Below are 10,227 nucleotides of genomic sequence, written 5' to 3' on the forward strand. Positions count from 1 at the left end.
CTCCCAGAAAGTCCCTTGCCCCCATTGCGCTGCTCGTGGCAGTGTAGGCACTGGGTGGCTACAGGCGAGAGCATGGCATGTGCCGGCACCCGCAGAGCAGGACGGATGCTTCTGCCTGGTGTCCATCTGTCCTGCTGCGCCCCACACACCCCACCTGGGAGCAACACCATCTCCTGTTCCCCTCTCACAGGAGATGGGTGAGTGGCTCTGTGAGCCCTGCCCTGAGCCAACCTCAGGACCATCCTGCCAGCTCTACACGCTCAGTAGGTTTTATCTACACTGTTTCCTAACAGCCAGCACCTTTTCCCAGCGTTGGGTGCTTGGCTACCTCCAAAATCATGGGATGGAGGCCGCCAGCTCGCCAGCCTGGGGACCAGCCACCGCAGCCCCCTCCCTCCGGCACAGCACCGCTCCCTGTTGCTCTGCAGTCACTCAGCTGAATTCCTGCTCTGCCTGGCTGGAGAAGGAGTTGTCATGTTTGGTGTCGACGCACAGAGTAACCTTGAAGACAGGCTTTGGTTTCCGCAGATAAACAGCAAGCAGCCAAACAAACAAACAACGCGGCAGCACAACTCGCCTGCACCAGGCTCGCGCGCCCAGCGGCTCAGCGGCCTTAGAGGAGATTCCAAGGAGATCCAGAAGACAGGCAGCAAAGCGGCTGAAACGGGATGGGTTTGTCCCTGCTTCCTCTCAACTCCACAGCTTCCCACCAGCACCACAATTTCTCTTCCAGGTTAATCTGTAAATTGACCTGAACTTGGTAATGACGGGACAGAGGCAAACAAGCGCAGCCTGTCCATGGGCAGAGCCCTGGCTGGCTGTCACACCACGGCCACGGCTCCTGCGGAGCTTCGGAGGAAGGAGAAAAACAAAAGCAGCTACAACTTAGAAAACAAGGGAAGAAAACAAATCCTGAGGCAGTAAACACCTCAGCTCCTATCTCACCCAAGGTAGATGTCATGGCTTATGAGAGAAAGTCTCAGGAGATGTATCATCCAGAGGACACATCCATTCATTTCAGGAACACCCCACATGTCCAGCACCCGTGTTACCACAGCCAGCATCCCACTGCTGGCACCAGTGATGGATAGAAGGCTGAGGGAGCCCTGGAGGACATTGTCCGCCCCGAGTGTCATAGAAAAGCAGCTCTCCTGAGGCTAACCAAGCCTCTCCCGGGCCTGACCCAGCCAAGGGGCCTCAGCAGGACCCTTCTGGTGTGACACACATGCTCATGTTTTTCCAGCACAAACACTGAAGCAAGGTGGAGGAAAACTACCAGGATGGTGCTGGGAAGCTGTGCTCTGATCTGCTTCTCTACTGATCTTGATGAAGCTCACCAAAGCTGAGAGATGGGTTTTTTTCTGTGAATGAAAGATGCTGGTGCTGTTCTCAGCTCTGCTCACTTCACCTCTTAGCAGCACTGAGTCTGGAGTTCTCTTCTGCTCAGTAACCTAAGCACGGCAGGAGGAGGGAAGGAGAACTGATGCTATATCAATCGCAGCTGGGACAGGCCTCCTGCCACCCTTCTGATATCCTCAATAGTGGAGATGTGGAGAGGCAGCCCTTGTCTGGCCTTGGAACATCCCATCTGAGAGCCGATGGATGTGCGTGAGCAGCACCCGGCTGCTGGACCAGCGCCAGCCAGAGGCAGAACATGCCTTGGAGCAACCACCCACCCATCTGGTGCACGTGGTGATAACGCCTGCATTTCACCCTTGGAAAGCTGGGCCAATGCTACGCTGAAACCGGCCAAGTGTGCCAGAGGGAAGCACAGCGAACTCTGCCGCTCCGCAAGGGAAAGCTACAGCAGGAGCCAGCTCCTATCGAATCCAAAGGAAAAAGGGAGATGGGGGTGGAGAACTCTTTGGATCCCAATGATCTGGGGAGTGGTACCCGGTTGCTCCCTTGACTTGGATCCCCTGGAGCAGGATTTGTCCTCGAGCACTGGACAAGGACTCTGAAAAACGTGAATATCCAGGTCAAAGGGAGGGGACTGGCTCTGTGGGTAGCCCAGGTGCTCTGTGTGCTGGCCCAGCCGCACGGTCCCCGGGCTGGCTCCCTGCAGGGAGCTCCAGTCGCCCTGGGACCAGCTCTCCAAGGGTCCTGCAGCAGCAGTGGTCTTCAGTGCTTCTCTAGCTCCATCTACAGCTGCTTGCTCTCAGGGTTTGGAAAGCTTCTGCCAACAAGGGAGCTGACGCTTTGAATCGCAGGTGGCAAGCACATGTTCTGGGACCTTTTGTCACCATGTGTCCCTGAGTTTCAGATATCCTGAGGTCCTGGGAACTGTCCCAGCTCAGTGCAGAACTGAGCGCTGCTGTGACTAATACAATTTGCTTTGCTGTCTGAACCACATCCAGGCTGGTTAAAGTTTTAAACTCTTTTGATGAAATCCATAAACTTAGAAGCAAATATTAAGTATTGCTTCACACAGCAGAGGTGCTTTCTGCCCTACAGAGATCTCTGTTAATATTAACAACGTGACTCTGAAGGATGGTAGTCACAACCATGGCCCTGGAAGACACCAAGACAAGCAAATAGCCTTAAACATGTTGCCAGATGATGCCTACTAAAGAAGAATGAAGAAGCTGAAGGGGATGACATGACTCACCCAAGGTCTTGCAAGTCAGAGCTAGAAACGGCGCACACAGTTCCAGCCTCCCCGTGCGAGGCTCTGATCACCCACATGGCAATCTGTTCCACCCAACACCCCTGCATCCCATCAGAGTCCCTGGGCACTGGGAGCATCTCTGGGGAGCATCTCTGGGGAGCATAAAGACACTGCATCCCTGGGGAGCAGCTTGCATGGCTGCAGACAATACGGATTTTAGGGGTAAAGGTTTTCAGTCCTTGATTCCTAATTCTTCTTCTCTCGTCTCCCTGCAACAAAGCTGACCTCCAGGGAAAGGGAAGGTGGCTCTGCCTGTACAGTTCTTGGGCCACAACCTCTAAATATGTCTGAAGACAAACTAGATGGAGAACACTCATCCTAGAACACACACCATCTAAGCAGCAATCAAACACACCATGGCTGGACGTGACCTTTGGGATGCTCTCCATGAAAAGCTGTGGCACCAGTAGAATATTCCAGAGACTGGTGCTGAAGGGCCATTAGATGAAGAAGGTCTCCAGAGCACTATGTCATATATTGGGAGCATGGACTGTGCTTCCTCAGACAAAACATCACAGCAGCTTGGGAAAGCTGGGATGGGCTTCAGAGCTGACCAATGTCCCCAACCATCAGGACAGGTAGAGCACACTGAAGTTCAAGAAACCGCAGGGCTAGGATGTGAGGATCCACCTGGTATGGGACTTACCTGGAGGGAGTTCAGCACAATGAAGACATAGGCCCAAATGATGCTGAGGTGGACAAGGACCCCACACAGCCAGGTCAGCCCCAGCACGGGCAGCAGCACCAGGACGGGCTTGGCTGTGGCCCTGTCAGGAAGAAAAGCTCAGGGTTACCTGGGTGCATCTCAAAGCTGAAAGACACTGGCACCCACCTCCAGGCCTCCAGACCAAGACGGGGCGGGTCTCTGTGGTGCCCCACGTCCCTGAGCCCTGGGTGTCCTGCCAAAGGTCCCCAGCATGCCAAGTGTCCTTCCTGGCTCTGCAAACCCTGCCCAGGTCTCGCCAGGATCTGCCTGGGGCATCTGCACTAGGTTACAGAGCACTGAGGGGATCTGCCCTGAAAGCTCCATGGGTTCAGGAGCACCTTGGCCTGTATCTTGCACTTTAAAGAACCTTTCCTTGTCTCCATGCTGGAGACAGCTCTCCTCCTCCAGCCAGTGCCTTTCAGATGATGTGTCCAACCAAGATGGCAGCCATGGAACAAACTCCTTTGCAAATAAAATTAGTTAAGAGGGGAAAAACCCATCATTTCACCCCCAGCCCCAGCGTGCCAGCCCTGCTCTGCATTTATCATCACAAGGTAGCAAGAAGGGAGCTCTTGGACGTCATTAGCCATGAGAAAACAGCTATTTGCCCCCAATTGCTGCTACAAGGAGGGCTCCTCTGTTTGTTTTATTAGCATAGGGATGTCACCCTGCCCTCTAGCAATGCCCTATCTTTGTGCTTCTGTAAATTTGGGGAAATTTATTTATGATTCAGGGGAACAATGCGTGTCTAGCAGGGGGATCCGGCGCCAGCTAACAACAATAAAGACTCACAGAGGGTGATAAAGTAATGACTCAAGCAGCAGTTTTTTAGAGGTCTCTCTGTATTGACTGATTACAGAAGTCCACAACCCCTCTCTCCCCAAGTACTTAGTCCCCACTAGTGCTACTTCCAATCCACCAAGTCCCAAACTCATATAGAAAATACTTTTTATAATGGCAAATAGTCAAACCCCTGCACTCTCTCCTTCTGGCATCCTTCTGCAGGGCACACACAAGTGCTAAGGATGGGATGAGTGTGAGGCAAATCCAGCCATGACCCCATCGAATTGCAATGTTCTGCCAAGCAGAGAGGAGCCGCTTCTCTGGCTCAGAGCTCTAAAAAATTCCATGGAAATTGGGGACCCACTTGGGTCCCTGGTTCCTTGAAACACCCCAAGCCTCAACACCCCAACCACCACCACTTCCCTACGGTGATGTGTTCCAGGATGTCCACATGCCTGGTGGCAAGCTGCCTGGCAGCACGGCGGCTGATGTCAGTGAAGGGACAGCCAGCTCGGCCGTGTGACCTGTGTTCCCACGCACGCTGTCACCACTGCAGATGATGGGGACACTCACACTGGCCATTCCCAGGCCCAAAGTGCTGCTCCTGGTGACACCAAGGGGCCCAGGATAGCTTTGATTTCAGCCAAGGGTCTCCCATCCCAAAGTGTTGAGCTTTAGGAGCGCGAGTGCAGACAGGGTCCAGGTTCCCCGGGCTGAAAGTGCTGCCTGGGCTTCTCAGTGGCACAGATGTTAGAGGAGACAGACTACCCATGCAGTCACCTGGAGGAGAAAACCTTTCTGCCCTGACTCCCCCAACTCACAGCCTTTCACTTCACCAAGGCAAAGACTCTCAGCTTAACAGTAATTCCACCATTTCATACCCGGAGCAGCCACAGCTGGAAAAAACCATCCCCTTCCCCGCTCACCATATCTGCATGCCAATCTGCTTCTCCAGGCTGCTGTTGGGCGTCAGCATCTTTGATCTCCTGCGAGCACTGGACACAGTCACCATCACCACCCGGAACAGCACGAAGGTGTTCACCTGTCAGAGAAGAGCCATTGGACCCAGCAGCCCTCTGCAATCTCATCTCCAGAGAGGTGAGACTTTTCTGCTGGGAACTCCATAACTGTCTCAGAACTTGAGGAGAAAGGTATCCCTCCTGAGAAAGCAGTGAAAAAACTACTTCATAGACCTATCCACACATGTATGAAAGCTAGAAAACATCTCAAAACTTCTCCTACAGAATGTCTTCCCTGTTAAGTGTCTGCTCTGGACCCCTTACACATTGCATCTTTTCCTGCTACTATCTTGTTGCGTAACGATACTGATACTACCTCAAGGATGTAGATTTTCCCATATTAAAATCAGACCTTTAGTTAAGACAATGTCACAGTCAACCTACACATATATCTCCATTCCTAATTTGACAGCCAAGACAAGAGCTGGTTGGTAAAATTTTCTTAAAGCACTTTTTTTCCTCTCAAAAAGCTGCTTTGGTTAAAGAGGTTTAATTGGGCTGTGGAAATATATATGAAGCGTAACAAAATTGTTCTGATAAAAGCAGCAGGGACAACGAGCCCTGGAAGTGAGCACCTCACCTGCAGAAGTGCTGACATCCCTGGCTCTGCAACATTTTTCCTAAAACCAGACATGAAGGAATCCCACCTTCACGGCAGGTGATGGCACTTACAGCCAGGATGGAGAGAACGGGGCCAACAAAGGCCCAGATGACATTGGTCTGAACGTTCAGCCAGCAACGGTTGTCTGCCACATACTTGTTAAAGGAAGTTGCAAGAGTCACACCCACGATGATGACTGGAAGGCCTGTAGCAAAAAACCCACAGATTAAACCCCAGGAAAAGCAGAGCTGACCCACGCAGGTCAGCTCTGCTCTAGACAATTGCTTCAAACCCCCCATGACCAGACACGCTCCAACATGAGCCAGCTTAGCCTCTGAAACCCCACGAGCAACATCAATTTACTGCAGCTGAAATCTGTCCTGGCTCTGCAAGCCCAGATTTATACGCTGTCAGCATCATTCTCCTAGGTATAAAGCATTCCAAGTCCTCAGTCCTGATCAAAGCAATTTACTCCTCAGATTGCTTTTTTAACAACATGGACAATCAAAGACATAAACCAACCCAAAATATTTGAACTAGTTGCCCAGTGTCCAATTAAGTGTGTGTTTTCCAAGGAGCACTGACCTAAAGAGGCTCCTCTTTGATCTGAAACTCAGTTTATTCAAATGGATTCTATTTTCCTAAAGGGCTGACTCCGAATAAAGGCTGCTTAGTCAGGAACATCTTTATATTTTAATTCCTATCAGACAGTGGTGATGCTCTCCAAGAACAAGAACTTATCATAAACTTCCTCCTCCATTTCTTTGTATTGAACTCTTGGATTTAGAAATGCTTTTTAACTTAGAGTATAAGACTGGCAATTTGTCCCTCTCTCCCCTCAGCAGAGCGGTGGCACCTGGCTCCCAGGTGGAATCAAACCAAACATTTGGGGATCTCTCCTATTGAATCTTTTGCTAGACAAAAACTGTCAATTTTTCTGAGTGCCCAGAGCCTCTGTAGTTACCCCAGCCTGTCACATAGTAGAACTTCATTCTCTTGTCTTCACTCATGTTGACTGCGACCACTTTGCTCCACAGGAGAAGCCCCTCTACCAGCATCCATGAAAAGGCTGCCATGAAGAAGAGATGAAGGAAGGCAGTGACTGTGAAACACATCACCTGCAGAGAAGAGAAACCACATGCTGCTTCAGGAGGAGGAGTCTTCTGGGAGCTTCTGAGTGTGTATGATCAGGAAGAAGGGAGCAACCTGCAAACTATGCTGCAGAACCTGCAGAAACGTATTTAAACATCCACAAGCACCAGGAAGAGTTCTTAAAAATCACAACACATGAATAGTCCAACTGCTGCAGCTCACACTCATTTCATCTGTATGACCACAGATGAGGGAACCAATAGCATCTTTTCCCACAGCTCTTGGACTTTCCTTGCAGGTCTCATCTCAGAGCTGCTTGATCCAGCACTGGGATGTGGAAGAGGACACAGAAACTGTATGTTGCTGTTTTATAACTACTTACATTTCCTGAAGAATCTTCTGTCAGAAACAAGAGGTGACTTTTCCTGACAGATTGCACAGTGCACGTATGTGTATCTCCAAAAACAGAGACACGGTTCTTCCCTAGATGCAAGTTCCAGGTAACTCATGGAACATGAATAAAAAGGATGACACTTCTGCTCTGTTTGCTCTGACAATAAGGTCTGGTCCTGCTGCTTCAACAGGACACTTCCTGGTGAGCTCACCTGGTTGGTCTTGGCCAATTCACTGAACATGAGCAGAGCTTCTGCTGCAGCTAATGCAAAGATCAGGTTCTTGTGCACGGTTGTTCGTTCACTCTTGGGGACACTGAGGAAGGAGAGATGAAGTCCTGAGCTGCAGTCAAATGAAAGGCTGCACGTGTTCTCACTAGTCCTTGCTGGGCTGTGCAGACCTGCCTGTGTGCCCTGAGATCTCACTGCAGAGACAGTCCAACCAGGCAGGAGACTGCCCTGGTGTGCAAGCACTTGGTGCTGGGGATGCGCTTGGGTGAGGCTCCTCAGACCTTGGCCAGAGCTGCAAGGAACAGGCAGCAAGGAGGAGGTGGAAGGAGCCGCTGCCGTGCTGCCAAGGCAGGTCTCTGTGCTTGCCAAGTGACACTGAAGGGTGGGCAACTGAAGAAATAGCATTTGCTCCATCTATTTTATAAAAATTAACTCTAGCAGAGCAGCTTTTATGGTAAACGTTGTCCCCGAGAACCTTTCCAGGGACACTCAGGAGTGTGCACAGCTCATACAAACATCTCCACAGAAACCCCCCCTCAACACTGCACCCCCTCCCCAGCCAACGACACCCCTTCCTCCCTCCCCTCTGCCACCCACTGCCCTCCCCAGTGACACTGGTATCTTGTTTGGTGACTTGTTCTGAAGCAAAATAGCGAACAAAAAAAATACAGAGGAGGCTGCAAGTGTCTGGACTTTTCTTACCCAACTGCCATGAATAAAATGAAGGTAACAATCAAGGCACAGAAGGAAACTCCACATCCAATAAAAGTCAAGATCTGCAGTATGAGCTCCTCCTTGGTGCTCCTCTGCTCCAACCATGAAACAAGAGAAGACACAAACCCCCCACAAATTAACCACGGACCGCTCACCATTCTGGCATCCACCCCACAGACCAGAGAAAGGCTCCTCGCTCACCTGCATCTCATACACCTGCAGCAGCACAGCAAAATTTGTGGTGTGGTTGCAAAAACAGGCAGTGGAATCCAGGAGAGATGTCACCACAGTGCAGCCATCAGTGGACCACATCCCACCAGCATCTGGGCTAACGTGCAGCAAAAACCAGAGGAAACACATGGAAATTACCATCCACTCCAACGGAAAGCCAAGGTGTTAAGGGAATTTCATTCTCCCAGAAGAAGTAGAGTTGAAATCAGGAAGAAGAGGGTATCAAAGGCAGGTTTTCATATGCACTTCCCTTTGGCTCATCCTGTGTCTCAGCAGACTTGCCTTACCCATCAGATACACACAGGAAAATAGGTCTAGAGCCAATGAGTGTATTGAGAAGCACAGCTCAGCCATCGCTGCCTTAAACAGAACTCGATGCTCGCTCGGCTCTGGGATGAGCTCCTTGTGCAGCACATTCACCGAGAGCATCACTGGACCATACGTGCCCGATCTCCATCAGCTTGGCCTGTCAGGTACCCGGTGCAATTCCACCTGACTCTCGACTTCCAGGACAAGCCAGCCCCTCTCCACCCAGCTGCTCCTCACTGCCCAGGAGCCAGCAAAGCTCCAGACCCAAATTCCCTGGGCAGGGCCCAAAGCTGCAGCGGGTCAGCTCTGTCCTCACAAGGTGGCACTGCCCCCTCAGCCTGCCCTGGCACCCAGGGAAGATCAAATTCAGATCAGAGTCACTGGAAGTGTTTGTGCAGCAACCAGCTGCCTCCACAAAAACACCCTTCCCGCCTTTTCTAAGCTGATCCATGTCTGTTACAAGACCAGGACCTTGTAGAAGGAGGTTTTCTCCACTCAAATGCCTTAATTAGCAATCCCTAACGTACCACAGCCTCGGTGCTCTCACTGTGGTGACATTCAGCAAAACCACATCGCAATGCCAAGCAGTATTTACGAGGCATCGGAGCCCTGTGTGTCTGTTGGGCTGGATATCTTGGACCACCCCTTCTTTGTTGCAGGCAACACTCATAATTAACTGGGGCTTTCCATTTTAGTTGTATACACCTCAGGAAAGGTCACTTGCTTGTGAATGACTTTTCCAAAGGAAAGTTTCCCAGGAGAGTGCTCTACTCCAGCAGACAGAGGATGCCAGCATGTGAAGCAGGCAAAGACTGGCAGATCCCTACTCTTACCATTCTATTTATATCGTTATATTTGGTTTTGCAGTGAAAAGAAAAGCTTATAAATCCAGGGACCTGAATTGAAATAAGGCACCTGAGGCTGAAGTTCCAGAAGGCACAGATGGGTCCCACCAGCTTATTGGGCAGGTCCTGCAGAGATAGAGAAGAAGAGATTACACAGCCATGGACATACAGTACACAGATGGATGCAGTTCCCTCTCTGGGCTGCAACAAGGCAGCACAGGACAAACACCTCCCCAGGGAGAGAGGAGTCGAGGTGAGAGAGCTGGGCTTGGGACATGGCTAAGTCCAAGAGTTGTGGGGGTCTGGAGCAAAGGCTGGGCAGAGCCTGCAGGGTCAGGCTGCAGAGGCTGGCAGGGAGGTGGCTGGGAAGCACGACCCCTCCTCAGGGTACCTGGATGCGGTGCTGCAGCTGGTAGCGCACAGAGGTGCTCATCTCCTGGTAGTCGCTGAGCAGAGAGGATGAGATGATGGCAGTGCCCACCACGGTGCTCAGGGACCTGGGAGGGAAAGCACGCTGCTCACAGACATGGAAACCACAGAATGTGTTCAGAAAACAGGATCTTGTGTTATACAAGATGGCTGGAGAGATCCAGAGCTGCTTCTGGTGTGCTCCAGTGCCACACCAAAGGGCCTGGG

General features: G+C 51.2%; 1 protein-coding gene across 1 annotated transcript in view; it reads right to left on the minus strand.

Moving 5' to 3' along the window:
- Positions 1 to 10,227, minus strand: part of ADGRD2 (adhesion G protein-coupled receptor D2) — a 23,133-nt gene that overhangs the window by 5,606 nt on the left and 7,300 nt on the right. The window contains exons 11-19 of the mRNA XM_010167468.2: positions 9,983 to 10,088; positions 9,662 to 9,717; positions 8,408 to 8,534; positions 8,195 to 8,298; positions 7,475 to 7,577; positions 6,742 to 6,895; positions 5,849 to 5,982; positions 5,084 to 5,199; positions 3,315 to 3,435 (exon numbers count right to left, since the gene is read on the minus strand). Of these exons, the coding sequence (XP_010165770.2) occupies positions 3,315 to 3,435; positions 5,084 to 5,199; positions 5,849 to 5,982; positions 6,742 to 6,895; positions 7,475 to 7,577; positions 8,195 to 8,298; positions 8,408 to 8,534; positions 9,662 to 9,717; positions 9,983 to 10,088 (1,021 nt within the window). The remainder of the gene's footprint in view (positions 1 to 3,314; positions 3,436 to 5,083; positions 5,200 to 5,848; positions 5,983 to 6,741; positions 6,896 to 7,474; positions 7,578 to 8,194; positions 8,299 to 8,407; positions 8,535 to 9,661; positions 9,718 to 9,982; positions 10,089 to 10,227) is intronic.

Source organism: Antrostomus carolinensis, unplaced genomic scaffold (assembly GCF_000700745.2).
Source record: "Antrostomus carolinensis isolate BGI_N321 unplaced genomic scaffold, ASM70074v2 scaffold2045, whole genome shotgun sequence".
In the NCBI taxonomy this organism is placed as follows: domain Eukaryota; kingdom Metazoa; phylum Chordata; class Aves; order Caprimulgiformes; family Caprimulgidae; genus Antrostomus; species Antrostomus carolinensis.